Genomic DNA, 17,968 nt, shown 5'->3' with positions numbered 1-17,968 from the left:
GAGAGAGAGATGAAGCAGGGACCCCCCTCTATATTGTATAAAATTGTGTTTCAGATGAAACTTTTTTTGTTTACTTGGTCGGCCCTTTTTTCCCCTCTACACCTATATATCTCTTTGCCAAAAATAGCCGATCTACAAGCTCACAACGCCTCGCAGCGCGAGGCGTTGTGAGCTTGTAGATCTGCTATTTTTGGCTAAAGTTCTCCTCAGAAAAGGGATGCTAGGGTTCAAGTGGTTAAGGTAAAAAAAAGAAGATATCACACAAAGATTTGGTGGACCCCCTGTAGTAACTCTGAGGACCCCCTAGGGGTCCCGGACCCCCTGTCGAAGACCCCTGGCCTAAGTATACAATAGGGTTAAAGTGGTTAAACCGTTTCTCATTTTGCTGGGGACCCCCCTCAAGGACCCCTGGGGGTCCCCGGACTTGACAACCACTGCTTTAGGGGAATAACATTTGAGGCAACCTGGATCTGTGCAGTTGAGTTCCCGTCAGTCCAAGTTTATTTTGCGGTTTCCAAGCACCCTCTGGTGGACAAATTTTGACAGTGACAAATAAACGTACATAAACACAGACAAAACGGATAGATAAATGTTCTTCTGTACGGTTATCCTCAATATATAATCTATCTAATATATGTTCCTGCCAGTTCTGTTAGTTGCCTGTGGCTAGTTCTATGGAGCATAGTTTTATGTGCAGAAATGCTATTTTGAGCACTGTAAATTTTGCCAACAAAAATGCTGTCATCCCCTTCCATGTAACATGTTTATGCACTGTATGCTGCCTGCATAATTAAATGTGTATAGAATGTCTGAATTCTTAAAATACACACCCGAACCATTATGTGTAAACTACTTATCATAGAGTGAATCATTTCATTCCTTAGCTTAGTGTGACTAAGTAAGCCTTGCCGAGTCATGTGGCCCATACTTTTTCATTCATAACTTTTTTCACGAGCAGTGTTAATTTTGACAGCAAATTCTGAATTAGTCTCAGTTCTTAGTCTTTTGAATAACACACCATTTAGTTTTAGTCCCATTTTTAGTCTTCTGAAATTGTTTAGACTTAGTCTAGTCAATCATCTGTGTCACTTTAGATGTCTTTGGCTTTTCAAAAACAGCAGATCTACAAGCTCGTAGCGTGGCACCGAGTGCCGCGCTACGAGCTTGTAGATCTGCTATTTTTGAAAAATCGTGAAACATTTTTTTTTATATTTTTTTCAAAAAACTCTTAGGATTTAGATTTTTTTTTAAAGAATTGCCTCAGGCCTTTTAGTCTTTGTCGGTGTTAGTCTCAACAAAATGAACACCGTTCACGAGCCTTATGAACAACTTTTGTTTGTCTCTCTCTCCCTCAGCTCTGAACAGGACAAGGCAGACTGGATAAAGGTACATGCAATGAGTGTGTTATTTATTACAGTACTTTATGTATGTGTTTTATGTGTGTTTAACGTCTCTGTTGGGTGGAAACCTCATTATGTCCAAAACTGTTACTTTTCAGGATTCAAATTCAAAAGTAGCAGATCTACAAGCTCAAAACGCGTCACTTCGCACCGCATTTCGAGCTTGTAGATCTGCTACTTTTGAGAGACACGGTAGTATGATCAATTAGGGCATTACTTTACGAAAAAACACAAAAAGTTAGAATATGGAGATACAGTTAGAGTTTTCTGCCCGACAACAACGATATATTACAGTATGCACAGCATGTGTTGTATGTGGTGATGTGGTGGGTTCTGATGATATGTGTGTGTGTGTGTGTGTGTGTGTCTTTCAGGCTTTCCAGGAGACCATTGAGATCTTTCAGCAGAAAAATGAGACATTCAAGACTGCATCTGCACCCAAGGAGGTGGACGATGGAGAAGTATCAGTACGTGTCCGTTCAAAATCGCAGCTTATATTCCTTATATTCTATCATCTGTAATCTATATATTGCATTATTTTATAATCTTTAATGTAAAATCTGTCAACTATGTTCAATAATGTTCAAAAATGTCTATAATCTATATTCCTACAATATATTCTATCATCTAGATATTTCATGATTGAAATCCACTTTTAACTTACAGCCTGTCATTCACTCTCATTCACCCTTTTTCCTCTTATCCGTTATGATTATAGATCAGTGGTTCTCAAACATGTTCAGGTCAAGGACCCCCAAATTGATATGTACTTGGCCAGGGACCCCCACACACGTGAACTTTCTTTTCCCTCCAAAAACAGCACATCTACAAGCTGTGTGTTGTGTGTGTTTGTCCCAACAGAAGGCGGAGCTGGGTAAGCGTGCGCCTAAGTGGATCAGGGACAACGAGGTGACGATGTGTATGAAGTGCAAGGAGTCCTTCAATGCTCTGACCAGACGGAGACACCACTGTCGAGCCTGCGGTCATGTGAGTCACCTCTGTCTTACACTGTTACAGTTCAGCCATGTTTTAGCAGATCGTTGCTGCTGTCGGGCAGAAAAACCTCTCATACTTTTTGTGTTTTTTCGTAAATTGACGCCCTACTTGATCGTATACAGCGTCACACAAAAATATCAAATTTAGCCGATCCGTAGCAGATTGTCGATCTGCTACTTATGCCGTTTTTGAATTTGAATCTTGAAAAGTTACAGTATTGGACATAATTATGAGGTTTCCACCCGACAGACGATGCTCTTATCCACCACAATGTTAACCCATTAAGACCTGAGGCGATTCTTAAAAATGTTTTTCCTTTTCTAAAAATCAAGATTTTTCAAAAATAGCAGATCTACAAGCTCATAGCGCGGCACTCGGTGCCGCGCTATGAGCTTGTATATCTGCTATTTTTGAATAGCCAAAGACAACTAAAGTGACACAGATGCGTTCCAGGTCTTAATGGGTTAAATTGGATATCTCTTCTGCCAAGATATGAAAAAAAAAATATGAATTTTGAAAATGGAAAAGTTATGTAAAGTATACATGATTTGAACATACACTGAACATCATTATCAGACTTTAAATTTACCCTTCAACTTGTTAGTAGTGGGAGATGAATGTTTGATACCTCAGTTTAGGGAGAGGCGCTGCTTGGTGACAAAACTGAACAAAGCTGTGGTATTTTATTCTCTAACGTTTGTTCCTTTGATCAGGTGGTGTGCTGGAAATGCTCCGACAATAAGGTGGCGCTGGAGTACGACGGCAACAAGCAAAACAAGGTCTGTAAGGACTGCTACTCCATCCTGAAAGGAGAGGAGAGAGCCGAGGGGAAAAAGAAGGGAATTCTAGAGGTGAGGATGGACACACACACACATGATTGTATTACTATACTTACTATACTTGTGAGGACATCAACATTTTAGGACAGCAATTTAATGAAGCCATTTTTACAATTTTGGGACATTTTAATTGTAAGCCTAAAGCTGAAAATTTTCAGATCTACAAGCTCACAACGCGTCGCGCTGTGAGCTTATAGAGTGGCTATTTTTCGGTGCAGGACACTGGCACACAACTAAGAAATCATGTTTAACTCTAATTCCAACGTTAACCCCTAAACCTAACCTCTAAATGTCTCATCCTCAGCCTAACCACAACCTGAATCTTTTTCTAATTGTAAATGTATCTCTAAACCTCTTTTTTCAAACATAAACAACAATTGTCCTCACAACGTCTATTTCTCATTATTCTACTATACTTGTGGGGACATTTGGTTCTCACAAGTATAGTAATACACACACACACACACACACACACACACACACACACACACACACACACACACACTCACTCACGTGCTTCTCCTTGCTGTGCAGATCGAGGCGGCCCAGTTCACGGGGAGCAGCATCATGTTCAGCGCCCTCCGGCAGTACTGTGAGAAGACCAAGCAATGGCAGAAGGTCTGGTGTGTCATCCCCAAGAACGAATGCCTGGTGCTGTACGTCTATGGAGCTCCACAGGTAAACTGCCCACCCCAGTTCCCACCCCTTGGACTCTACCACGGCGGTTCAGTCGTTTTGACATGTGGCTCAGTCTGCAATGTATCTCCCAGTGAAATTAAATCAAACTAGAAGGTCTCTTATCTGCCTTCTAGTCGTACCTAAGACCAGACTCACACCCATGGGTGACCAGGCTTTTGCAGTGGCTACCCTTAACCCATTAAGACCTGGAACTGTGTCATTTTTAGATTTGAGCTAAAAAGCATTATTTACACTTTGGGCTATTCAAAAATAGCAGATATACAAGCTCATAGCGTGGCACCGAGTGCCGCGCTACAAGCTTGTAGATCTGCTAATTTTTTTTAATCGTGAAAATGTGTGAAAATCTTTGAATATATAAGCGAACATTTTTAACTAAAATCTTTGCTTCTGGGGGTCCCTGGAACAACATATTTTGATGGGGGTCCACGGCCAAATACTTATAATTTTGGGGGTTCTTGACATGAAAAAGATTGAGCACCACTGATATAGAAACAAACGTTTTTGAGAATACTGTTGAGATTTAGGAGACATGTAGATTCGGCTTCAGGTCTCAATGGGTTAAATATAAAACAAGTCAGTTGATTGTTAAGAATCTCTTAAAAACTAATTTGTTTCATAAGCACTTTGTTTTATGAAGCTTCACTTGCTTTTATCTAGTGTTGGTTAATGTTTTACTCTTTTGTTGTCCCGTTATGGTTTATCGTCTCTGTCGGGTGGAATATATGTCCAAACTTTTCAGGATTCAAATTCCAAAACTGCAAAAGTAGCAGATATGCAAGCTCAAACTTTCAAGCTTGTAGATCTGCTACTTTTCATACTGTACTTTTGTGACACTGTAGTATGATCAAGTAGGGCATTAATTTAGGAAAAAACACAAAAAGTCACAATATGGATATAGGAGGTTTCTACCGGACAGCAACGATATTGTGGTTTATTCTACAGCACCTTCATAAATAACGTTTACTTACTTACCCTTTGTGTCTGTAGGATGTGAAGGCCCAGTGCACCATCCCTCTCCTGGGCTACCAGGTGGACGACGGCCTGCGACCCACCGACCCCCAGGCCGCCTTCCCGTTCCGCCTGGCCCAGTCCAACTCCAGTCACAACTTTGCCGCCGAAAGCGAGGAGCTCAAGCAGCGCTGGCTGAAGGTGATCCGGGTGGCGGTGACGGGCGAAATGCCAGAATGCCCCCCGCCGCACCCCAACGGCGGCAACCCCTCCATGGACGACAGCATGGACGCGGCACAGGAGGCCCCCACGGACGGCACATAGGACGGACGGGCTCGCGTGCCGAGAGACTGCTTTGCGCAGATGATTTACTACTACTACACAAACAGCCCATCACACTCCCTATGCTGTCCTGCTGGTTATGGCGACGCGTTCTCAAACCCGTTGTGTCAAACGGGTGACGAGTTGGGGCAGGATTTGACCGATTGCGGCAACCGTCTGACGCGACGGGACTCCCCTGCTTCAAACGTTGACGCGACGGGACCCGTCACGTCGCGTCGCATGCCGATGAGGACGGACGATCTTATCGGTATGCAACTCGAACAGCGCTGAGGCGGCAGAAGCGGACTTGAGCCCCTGTGCCCAAAGCGAGCCGTTGAGCGAGCGAGTGGCCACTCACTCAGTCACATAGCGGCTCGCTCTGCGCCGCCTCGCAGGGCTCAAGTCCGCTTCTGACAGCGCGCTTGCCTTGTTTTTAGCGGACTCAAACTACTACAAGTTGGGAAGTGAGAACGGCACGCTCCGAGAGCGTTTTAAAAAAATGACCCGACGGTATCCCCGCCACGTCAAGCAGGTGACACGCGGTCAGATGTTGCCCCAACTTGTCATCATAGTAGGACTTGAGAGTGAGAACAGGTTGAACAAACATTGACTCTCCTGATGCTGTGCTGGTGGTGATGGAGCTCATCATGTTCAGGGACAGAGTGCAGAATCAGTGCTGGATAAGCTGCCTTGGCCTCCTCGTATCTTCCTGGATTTGTACTAATCACGTGCTAGTGTTAACCGTTGAGCCCACCAATAGGACTGTGCTGAAATCAATGGGTTCTGGTACAATCAACACTAGAACAAGGGGTGACCCCTCAGGGCCGGTTATGCTCCCCCCCCAAAGAGGGACTATCATACACCGCTCCCAACCCAACATGCATGGATGGAAGTTCAGCTGGGTCCTCAGTCATTATTGAGCCAGCGGACTAAGGCTGTGTGTCCAACAAAGCGTTTTTTTTCCTCCCAACTGAAAATGCAAGGCGCTCTCGGGCCAAAAGCCTAGAGTTGAAACTAATTCAACTCTGAGCGACCAGATAAAACAACATGCAGATCAGAATAGACGCTCGACGCCTCGTTTCCTGCTGGCTTTTGCAGCATTGCATAAATACGCTCCGCTCCCGTTGAAAACAACTCAAAACATACTGCACTGCGCTTGGGGAGGGAAAAAACGTATTGGTGGACACAGCCCTTAACTGCAGATTCAGCCACCTACAGTATGTGAAGGGCGTCAAAACAACTGTCTGTCTGCCTGTGCTATACCATAAAGCCTGATTCATATTTGGTGCACAACAGCGGCGCACGTCGGAAACAGCATATCTCTGCTGTCCGGCAGAAACCAGCTAACTCCAGAATGTTCATTTTTCAGGAAATGAAAAAAGTGCAGTTAGGAGGTTTTGTTCATCATTGATAAGAACAGCTGATTGGAGGTCAAAAGGGGGTGGAGCCTGGAGTCAGCTAAACCAGCTAACTCCGGTGGACTTCGCTGGTTTAGCAGAAAATTTGAGGATCCAATGGAGTTAGCTTGTTTTGTCAGAAGCGTTTTTTAATGCTTTTCATTGGTGTGTTACCAACACACAGATGTAAAGGGTTAGCTGGTTCCTGCCGGATCTACAAGCTCATGTGTGACGTGATTGTAGGTCGGCTTTTTTCAGCACGCGACGCCGTCAGAGCATACATTTGGAATATAACTCTGTGTACATGTACAGTAGAAAGTGTTAGTTTTTATTTTGTCCTTTTAAAAGAGCCTTATTTCTTTTAAATGTACAGAAAGAATCGTTTTTGCGACCTTGTTTTGATATGATGGATGAAAGGAGACAGTGTAATATATAAGGTATGTTTCTGTCACGGTGGAGTATGATTCTAGATGTGGGGGAATAATAATAATCGCAAAGACATAAACGTGTCCAGTAGTCTCAGATCATAATGCTGAACTCAGTCTAATCAAACTCATCTTTTAAGTTAAGAAAAATAACTAAGTTAGGCTAGTGGAAGTGATAGACAAACTATTTTAAACACACAAACCATGTCGTAGCATTATAATGAAATGGAATTCTGCAGAGTGGATTCAAACTTGTAATAAAATGGCACATGGCAATCCTTGTGTATTAACATACACAACAAACTAATTACACACATTTCAGCAATAAGGTTACAGGAAAAACAGTAACCGACAGAATAGACTAGAATTATTAGTGTTATTCATGTTGCAGAATTGTCTCTGTAGATTTCTAGGGAGAGATGGACAAAGACAAACTCCCCCTCCCCCCCACCAAGCAGAACAATCAGATGGAGACATAACAAGGTGGTATGAGAAATGTAAATATGTTTTTTAATGCTGTAATTAATTAATTTGTATTATTTAAAGTAATTTATAGAATATAACGAGCATGACCGTGAAAGAATAGCTAGCACAAATAAAGCTCTATGCCTCTGTGTGTTCCTTTATAGTTCATACTCTCAGTCAGTTCATGTTAAAGTCAAACAGTTATGTAGGTTTCATTACTATACAGTGGTGAAAAAAGTACTCACATTCTTTACTTAAGTAAAAGTATCAATACTGCAATGTAGAAATACTCTGTTAAAAGTAAAAGTCTGGAATTCAGAATTAAACAGAGTCAGAGTATACAGAGTAAAAGTACAAAGGTATTTGTATCAAAATGTACTTAAAGTACCAAAAGTAAAGTACTCATTATGCAGAATGTCCCGTTTCAAATGTATACAAATCTTTTGAAAATAGCAGATCTACAAGCTCACAATGTGTCGCATCGCGACGCATTGTGAGCTAGTAGATCTGCTATTTTCAAATGGCCGAAATGTAAATAGTGGTTAATGTATGTTTTGTAATAATAATCAAATCTACAAAGTAACTAGTACCTAAAGTTTTCAAATAAATGTAGTGGAGTACAAGTACCATATTTGGATCCAAGATGTAGTGGAGTAGAAGTAAAAGTATTGGAAATTGGAAATACTCAAGTAAAGTACAAATACCTCAAAATTGTACTTAAGTAAATGTACTTAGTCATTTTCCACCACTGTTACTATTATCTCAAACTCCCCCCTGTCACTTCAGGTGTGCAGTACACAGCAGTATATGACTACACAAACTGTTATGAACTTGGATGTAAACGTGCCTATTAGTATATCCCTTTGTGTGTTCATTGACATTTTGGACTCTTCTTTTGATGCAGACTGTCACTCAAGTTCTCTCCTTGTTCTGTTGTCCCCGCTCCCCCCGTTCCTCAGTATTAACTACAAAACAAAGAGCACAACCTACATCATTTGTAAGATCTGAATGTAAAAGCTAGATTTTGTACATATACGTATGCTACCCCATCCCACCCTGAAGGTTTGAAAATCCATGCACTTTAAAGTCTTCTATAAAGTGTACCTTGTAAGAAAATAAACCAAGATTAAATATGATGGTAAAAAAAAAACATTGCCTGCTGTGTTATTCACATTTGAGTCATTCACTTCCTGGTTGTTGTGGTAGACATTGTGTCTATTTGCTAGAAATAAGCTCTGCTCTCAGATTTTACAAGGGCTGCACAAATCTTAAGTATTTTGTCTTTATTATTGTCTTTAGTATTTCAGGGACCAAATGAATAGGCAGTTTGTGAGAGAATTGTGTACATCTTAAGACACCTTATTGCTCGTTCCACATGAATGCGGACATACAGTAAGCAATGTGTCGCGTGCGAGTGACCTGCTCAGTTGTCAACTGGGACTGCTTGCGTGTAAATGCTGGTGGTAGATCTGCTATTTTCAGATAGCCAAGGTAAAGTGGTAAAACTTAGTTAGCCTAGTTGCTTCTTTTGGCCTTGTTTTCATAGACCTTTTTCATAGAAAAAAAATCGATATTTGTCAACATTTTTCAAAAATAGCAGATGTACAAGCTCGAAGTGACACACTGTGAGCTTGTATATCCTATATTTTTGAAATGTCACTTTCAAACATGTTTGACGTCATATTAACGTGTTTGAAAGTGAAATATTCCTTTAAAATAATTGATGCTGTATCAACAACGTGTGTGTGTGTGTGTGTGTGTGTGTGTGTGTGTGTGTGTGTGTGTGTGTGTGTGTGTGTGTGTGTGTGTGTGTGTGTGTGTGTGTGTGTTTTATAGTGACCAGCGTTGGGGGTCTTTAATCCCCCACATTAATAGTTAAATTACAATTATTTTTGACAATCCTAACAATCTGCGTATTCAATTATGAGAAATCATGCGTGATTTCCCACCGGTTCAATCCCGGTAGGAAAGGGGCCAAAGTGGGTTCCAGGGATCCTGAGGGTTCCAAATGGACTCTTACAGGTGAGAGTGCACAAATGGGATCCGCTTTTGGTTCCATTTGTATGTTCTCAGAGTTATGGGGTTATTATTTCTGTGAATTGAACAGTATTTCTGATGTAAATGGGTAGACTTAGCTAAATTTGTTTAGGACATTGGTTCTCAAAATGGGGTCCGGGGAGGGTACCAGGGGGTAAAAAATTAGTTAATATAGCGTCACATCGATTTTAACCACTTTAACCATATTTTATACTTTGGCTATTCAAAAATAGCAGATATACAAGCTTGTAGATCTGCCTTTTTTGAAAAATCTTGAAAATGTGTACAAATCTTTCAATATATGTATTTTTAAAGTGAATGCTTTTAACTCAAATCTTTGTTTCTGGAGGTCCCTGGCACAAAATATTTTCGAGACGGGGATCTGCGGCCAAATATCAATTTGGGGGTTCTTGACTCGAAAAACTTGAACTTAGAAGCAAGGGAGCACTGACACGGTTCCTTGTGTAGCACTGCCCCTTTAAGGGCAGTGCATGAAAGGGGTGGCTAGGTTGGCGGCCTCATGTTTGGCCAGAAGCCTGCATTTGGGTGTTTGTTTGGTGAAAGACTTGGAGGCTTGAGGTTTACAGCCTAATACCGGGTAAGGAAACCTGTGAACCAATGTTAATGCTTTTATTATTCATTTTGGCAGTATGGTGACATGTCTTAATGAGTGGCATTTTATATCCCCTTTACCGAATTCGGCAAGTGTTTTAAGAGGGTTTTTTTTTGTTAGGCTTGCTGTTAGCCTAATTTATTTTCTGTATTTTTATTTGATGTTAGAAACTGGGTTTTGTCAAAGATTGTATGTTGGGTCATGTGCAATATAGGAGCGCTGAGGTAATGGGTATATACTGTACTGGGCCATTCATTAATTGCTGGTTGGTTTAGATTTTGTTTGCTGTGTTTCCTTATTTACTTCATTTGCTTTTGGTTTTGCGTATTTAGATTTTTTTGATTTTCTTATTTGCTGTGTAGGATAAGGTCAGAGGCCCCTTTAGTACAGTAGGCCCTGAAGCTTTCGCCTATTTGCCCCTTAGGCTTAAGGTTTAGTTCCATTTTAAGATCTTGACTTCCCAGTTATAATAACCCCTCTTCCTCTTACGCCTTTGGTGGCGATGTATGTATGTGAAATAAGTATGTTGATTTTGTTTTTAAAACCCAACTCAGGTAGTTACTTAGTTTAGTGTTATGCAAACATGACTGGGTAACCAGAAGAGTGGACACACGAGAAGTCTGTATTCTTTGGGAAATAGTCTGAAATAAGATAAAGTATACATGTTATACATGATTTGAACAACATTTGACATTTAAGGCCTTATTTCAACAATTGCTATAAAACCTGTAAATGTCATTATGGCATAAACAATGCATTGCAGGGTTCAAATCTTGTACACTTTACATTATGTCATACCATTTTCAAAAGCATACTTTTATTATTTAGCTTTTCACACTGGAAACGATTGCCAATTTCAAACTGCAAAACATACACAATACATCTGGTGTATGGTTGAAGCCTTGCATTTCCTTGTGACTATATAAATAGGACTTGTTAAATGCAGTAATGCAGGTGTAAGACCTGTTGTGTTTGTATTGTGTGTTATATGGTTTCAGGTATGTGAATCTGCAGCTGATTCCTGCTGTGACACCCAAATCTCCCATATGGGATTACATGATGCTTCTTAAGGGACTTCAGGGCTTGATAATACTGCTTGAGGCACATACAGTATTTCTGTAGGCTTTCACTTATTTAGTGAGAGGAGAGAACTGTGTGAGGACTGATCAGGCATGGAGGAGAGTTGTAGTTGATTGGTGAGCAGATAAAATAAATTGTCAACTTTATACTTTTTTTGTATATTATACTGTATATGTCAGATTCATGGCTATCTGCATCATAATCTGACTGGTGACATCAACAAGTTGCTGATTAGACTGAGTGATTTGTATATCAATTCATTAAAGACCTGAGGCGATTCTTAAAAATGTTTTCTAAATCCTAACAGTTTTTTGAAAAAAATCAAAAAAATGTTTTCAAGATTTTTCAAAAATAGTTGACCTGCAAGCTCATAGCGCGGCACTCGGTGCCGTAGCTTGTATATCTGCTATTTTTTAATAGCCAAAGAAATCTAAAGTGACACAGATGCGTTCCAGGTCTAAATGGTTTAAGTGTGGAAGCTGCGCGCGCCCCTGGTGCTAAGCCACTGACCTAGTTGAGGCTATTTAGTAACTGCTTCTTAAAAGCTGTAGAAAACGTTAAAATATAGTATTACCCACCTATTATGAGAGAAAAGAATTACTTATACTTAACTTGGTTTCCTTTAAAGATGATTTATCCCTTTCACACATGAATTATGATAACCTGAGAAAAAAAGTTACAAAGTGTTTTTATGTGTCTTTAGACATAAATATAACAACTGCACTTAATTTTTTATAAAACAACAATTTTTCAAGGAGTTATTGACCTGTCCACTCAGGAGGACAGCATGCGTTTGTGTTTTTAACTGAAAAGAATAAGGATACAATACAACCAATGAATACAATTATAAAAATCTAATAACATCAAATCAAATATATTTGTAATGCTGTAAAACTAAATTTTTCACATTTCTAACATATTCTAATTCTAATTCTATTTATTAACTTTCTCTTGACTCCTCGGCTCAACAAACACAAAACACATAAATAATAGTGCTTCTACTGTCAAGTGAAAACCAAAATAACTCTAAATTGAACACCAACATGAGTGCTTACTGTCTAGTGAAAACCAAACTGTGTGATGGGTGATGGCTGATTGAAGTTAGCCTGGCATGGCCAGACTAGTCCAGGCTAGATTGAAGTAGTCGCACCTGGCCTGAGTCAAACTAAATTGACTAGTAAGCACCTAGGGCACAAAGCCTGCAGATGTACTTTTTTTTTCTTTTCTGCAGATGTACTTGGATGTTCCTGTGCATGCAACATCATGGCATCTGTTTGCATTGTTTTGTGTCTGTATGCAGGGGCCAGTGGTTTCCAGGGGCAAACCTGGTCTCAGGGGTGCCTTGGACACTGCAATGTGTTTCACAATGTTCATACAAGATGGACTTGGTGAAGCGATATAGTACAGGATATAGGTCAGTAAAACTGAAGAGACTGTATTACTGAAATACATCTGAAAGAGAGTGCTGGGAGAGTTACTCACAATGTCCTCTGTTATTTTTGTATAAAATGTTCATCAAAATAATGGTGGCGGCTGGTGGTGATTTTGGGTGGGGGGCTAAGAAATATATTATACTATAAGCTACCTTTATAGTTCACCCTGCAGCAACAGCATCACATTCCAGATACCAGGTTACAGTAATGACGCTACTATAGGCCTATACTTTGTTATAGCAAGAGCTCCACTCCACAACAACACAAGTAGGCTACCCACAATAATAGCCTGATGATGCAAAAAATACACGCACGCACGCTTTTTTTCTCTGTGCTTTTTAGCAAAAAGGATTATATGCCAAAATGATTGGATAGTTAGTAGTGCATAACTAACAGTAATGACTGCTGATAACCTACTACAACAGTTTTTTATTACAACTGCAATCAATTCAAATAGCTCCATGGGGATTGTTTTTGTGTGGGATGGGGGATGGCTGACATGGCCTGAGTCAAACTAATTGGACTAATTGGACTCAGAGTTAGGCACTGTGAGTCCAATTGGTTTGACTCAGGCCAGGTGAGACTACTTCAATCAACCATCACCCATCACACAGTTAGGTTTTTGCTGAAGTCTGACCACTTGGGTCAAAACTGAATTTCCCTTGTAGGTTCAAATAGGTTGTTATTATTATTGTCTCCGCCAGGCCGAAAGGCATGGCGAGAGAGTATGTTTTACCCCCTGTCCGTCCGTCCGTCCGTCCGTCCGTGTGTGTGTGTGTCATTCTGTCTTGTCTGTGTACAGCTAATCTCTGGCACCGTTGGCTTGATCGCAGCGAAACGCAGCACAGTCCCTGGATGTCAAGGCCAAACCTCTGCTCCAAATTTTTCACATGGGCCTTTTATAGCGCCACCAGGAGGCCGATTTGTGCAAAACACATTTTTGAACAGTACTCCTACAAATGTTGGCCAAAAATCCCCCAAATCGGTACACAGTATCTCTATAGTCATTAAAAGAAACGTCTCATTTCAGATTTTTCATATTCCATCCTGATTGGCAAAAATTGTCTTTCAAAGTTTGCAGGAGTACTCTGTTTCGAACAAAATGCCTCAAATCATGAACACAGCATGCAATTTCCGTGAAATTTTGCACACACATTCCCATTAGGCCGAGGAAGAAATGCCATTTGAAAATGTTCAAATCAGCCTCATGGTGGCGCTGTAACAGGCCGATTCGTGTTTTTACCTATAACTGCACCGATCAGTGTAAAACTTTGTATGCACACTCTCTAGAGGCCAAGGACCAACCTTTGCCCTGGTTTTTTCACATTTGCCTTTTATAGCGCCACCATGTAAAACACATTTTTTGATATTAAGCCTTCATATTTGATCCAAATTTCACGCAAATCGGTACACATGATCTCTATAGTCATGTGATCAAGACGGATCTGTTTGATTTTTCATATGCCATCCTGATTGGCTAACATTGACATGTAATGTTTGCAGGAGTGGCCCGTTTTGAACAAAATGCCGCAAATCATGAATGCAGCGTCCGATTACGGTGAAACTTTGAACGCACATTCACACTATGTTGAGGAACAAATGCCACCCTTTTAACATTGGCCTGTTATAGCGCCACCAGCAGGTCAAATTTAGCAAAACACATTTTTAGAACAAAATGCCTCAAATCATGCATGCAGTGTCCGATTGCCGTGCAAGGCCTAACGAATAAATGGCATCCTTTTCACATTGGCCTATTATAGCGCCACCAGGAGGCCATAATAACCTACCTGACCTGGCGGAGACTTGTGCTCCGAGGAGCACTTTTTCTAGTAACGGGGACAGAGCTCTGCTCTGTACACGTATTGTTATTGGCAGTATTCTGTCACTTCTTCTTCTTCTTCTTCTTCTTCTGCCACTTTTCGCAGTTCTGGCTGAACCGCGCTGTCGCTTTTTACGAAACTCAGCCATATGGTAGATGGTCATGAAAAACGATCAAAAAATAATTCTCACAATCTTTCGTCCAAAGGTGGCGCTATAGCACTCAATTGAAAATGCCAACTTTGACCAGGTACAACTCATGCCCTGTTTGACCTACAGCCATGAAACTTGGATACACATATGCGTCTCCTCATGCTGAACAACTTTCACCCTCTGACTTTTGACCTCTGACCTTTAGATCTCCCACCATTTTGAATTATATGAAAAACAGTCATTGGCTCCTAACTTCTGCATTTTTTCACTTATGGAAAATCCGTTGGAAATTTTTGTAGGCAGTGGTCCAAGGTTCAAGTGCTAAACGTTTCGTGCAGATTGCTCAAAAATCCCAGGAGGAGATAGATTTTAACTATTACAGTTTAAAGAAAATTATTCATCTGTGCCTAAAACATACATGCAGACTCACATTTCTTTGAAACTTTGCAGAAATGTACAGGGTCATTCCAAATATCACTGAAACCAATCTTACTCCAATTGGCCAAAAGGGGGCGCTATAGCAATTTTTTGAAAAGGCAGACTTTAAACAGGCATAAGTCATGCCTCGTTTGGCCGAAAGTCGTGAAACTTGCTTACACATGTGCCTTGACTCATGAGGAACACACGTATCGATTTGACCATTAAGCTCCGCCCTTATATTTTCCGCAATTTTGAGCAGTTTGAAAAATACTTGTTTTTGCCAGTTCTGGCTTAACCGTGCATACGCTTTTTACGAAACTCGGCCATATGGTAGATGCTCATGAAAAACTACCAAGAAATAATTCTCACACTCATTCGTCAAAGGGTGGCGCTATAGCACTCAATTGAAAGTGCCAACTTTGAACAGGTACAACTCATGCCCTGTTTGACCTACAACCATGAAACTTCGATACACACATGCGTCTCTTCATGCCCGACAACTTTCGTGGTCTGACTTTTGACCTCTGACCTTTAGATCTCCCACCATTTTGAATTATATGAAAAACAGTCATTGGCTCCTAACTTCTGCATTTTTTCACTTATGGAAAATCCGTTGGAAATTTTTGTAGGCAGAGGTCCAAAGTTCAAGTGGTAAACGTTTCGTGCAGATTGCTCAAAAACCCCAGGAGGAGATAGATTTTAACTATTACAGTTTTATGAAAATTATTCATCTGTGCCTAAAACATACATGCAGACTCACATTTCTTTGAAACTTTGCAGAAATGTACAGGGTCATTCCAAATATCACTGAAACCAATCTTACTCCAATTGGCCAAAAGGGGGCGCTATAGCAATTTTTTGAAAATGCAGACTTTAAACAGGCATAAGTCATGCCTCGTTTGGCCGAAAGTCGTGAAACTTGCTTACACATGTGCCTTGACTCATGAGGAACACACGTATCGATTTGACCATTAAGCTCCGCCCTTAGATTGTCCGCAATTTTGAGCAGTTTGAAAAACACTTAAACCCAGGATTTTTCAGCTATTTGCGTGAAACTGTATCATCTGTGTGATCTCCTTTTTCACAGTTACTTGTCTGTTGGGCCAATGGCGTCTCCCTTAAATGAATGCCTCACAATCTCAAGGTCACCAGTTCAAGCCTCACTTGATGTAGACTTAATTTAAGTTGAATTGCAAACAACATGACTGTATCAATGAATACATGTGCAAATGGTAAAGATAACCTGAAATGCTTATTTGAGAGTACGTTTTTTACGTATGACATACTTCATTCTGAAAATAGCTGATCTACAATCTCACAACTTTTCATGGTTTGTGAGCTTGTAGATCGGCTACTTTCATTAGTTTTGGTTCTGAGGAGATGTACAATTTCTTCATTGGTAAATGGCTTGTGAACGAGTGATCTTAGTGTTAGTGAAACAGGGGCTTGGTTCATGAAAGAAGGCAAGAGTTTATGATCTTCAACAGACAATATCAGCCTGGACAAAGCTATAGCACTATAGGTAGTGTTGCAGCCTATTAGTCTGAAGGTTGAGAGTTCGAATCCTGTTAATGGCAGTAGGTTGAGATGTCCAATCAAACCATTATGTTTCCATCTCTCTCTCATATCAATCTATTGTTTCCATGTCACTCTCTCTCTCTTCAATCTATTCCGTTTCCATGTCTCTCTCTCTCTCTATTCACTGGCCCCGTATTATCGCTGCTTGCAGCTATATTTATTATTATTATTACACTTATAGCGTTTTGTGTCCACGAGCCATAGTCCCTATGCCCTGTGGACACGGCCAATTTCTGGGTTCCATTGTCCATTGTGGGGGTGTGAAAATTCACCGGGGGGACTCTAAATGTCCTCTGGGCCCCCCTCTGCGTGTGGACACTACTTGTTCGCCCATCAGTCCCACGGATGATTTTTGTTTCCTTTTTTTGTATTTAGGGTCCTTTTCTGCAGTTCAAGCATAATTCCACAGGGTGGCAGGCTATTTTCCTAAACTATTGGAAGTGGACATGTGTACACAGTCAGCATTCACTCAATGGAAAATGTACTCTGTGTACACCGTGTACAGAGGGTTTCCAAAGGGGTCCATGGCTGGTTCCCAAAGTGTGGTTCGGGGACACTATAGCCTAGACATGTTCATGTAAAACTATTGGCCGTGGACACAAACTTGTGTAAAACTATTGCCCGTGTACACAGTGGCTGATCTCAAGTTCAAAGGGGCTACAGGGCTGACAAGAGCCTAGTACAGCATAATAGCACCTATTACAGTCTAGTATGGCTTAGAACATTCTAGTGTAGCCTATTCCAGCTGGTCCCAGCCCTTTATAGCCTAGTACAGTCATCTAACTACCCCCATACCCTAGGCTATTCTCCCACTGGGCTGGACTTGGGTGTGCTGGAATGGGGTGGGCTGTAATGGGCTCTGGTGGGCTGTGCTGGGCTCTGTTAGGTATGGTGCAGTACTATACTATAGCCTAGAAATCTTCATGTAACGCTATTGCCGGTGGACACAAACCCATAAGACTATTGCCCGTGGACACAGTGGTTAATCTCAAGTGCAAAGGGGCTACAGGGCTGACAAGAGCCTAGTACAGCCTAATGGAGCCTATTAGAGTCTAGTAAGGCCTAGAACATTCTAGTCTAGCCTATTCCAGCTGGACCCAGCCCTGTATAGCCTATTACAGTCATTTAACTACCCCCATACCCATGGCTATTCTCCCAGTGGGCTGGACTTTGTGTGCTGGAATGTACTGGACTGCTGGGCTCTGGTGGGCTATAATGGGCTCTGGTGGGCTGTGCTGGGCTCTGTTAGGTTGTACGGGGCAGTACTATACTATAGCCTAGAACTTTTCATGTAAAACTATTGCCAGTGGACACAAACCCATGTAAAACTATTGCCCGTGGACACA

General features: G+C 41.1%; 1 protein-coding gene across 5 annotated transcripts in view; it reads left to right on the top strand.

Moving 5' to 3' along the window:
- The window catches only part of LOC311048057 (FYVE, RhoGEF and PH domain-containing protein 4-like), a 130,457-nt gene extending 121,834 nt beyond the window's left edge, over positions 1–8,623 (top strand). For 4 of the 5 annotated variants that reach the window (XM_084061069.1, XM_084061068.1, XM_084061070.1 and 1 more), the window contains 6 exons: positions 1,356–1,386; positions 1,775–1,867; positions 2,262–2,387; positions 3,110–3,247; positions 3,770–3,913; positions 4,922–8,623. In XM_084061069.1, the coding sequence (XP_083917195.1) occupies positions 1,356–1,386; positions 1,775–1,867; positions 2,262–2,387; positions 3,110–3,247; positions 3,770–3,913; positions 4,922–5,206 (817 nt within the window). In that variant the 3' untranslated portion in view covers positions 5,207–8,623. The remainder of the gene's footprint in view (positions 1–1,355; positions 1,387–1,774; positions 1,868–2,261; positions 2,388–3,109; positions 3,248–3,769; positions 3,914–4,921) is intronic. The other variant, XR_014601059.1, reaches the window with a different exon arrangement.
- The last annotated feature ends 9,345 nt before the right edge of the window (positions 8,624–17,968 follow it).

Source organism: Gymnoscopelus microlampas (assembly GCF_963454915.1).
Source record: "Gymnoscopelus microlampas genome assembly, chromosome: 6".
NCBI lineage: Eukaryota > Metazoa > Chordata > Actinopteri > Myctophiformes > Myctophidae > Gymnoscopelus > Gymnoscopelus microlampas.
This window is presented reverse-complemented; position numbering and strand designations above follow the sequence as displayed.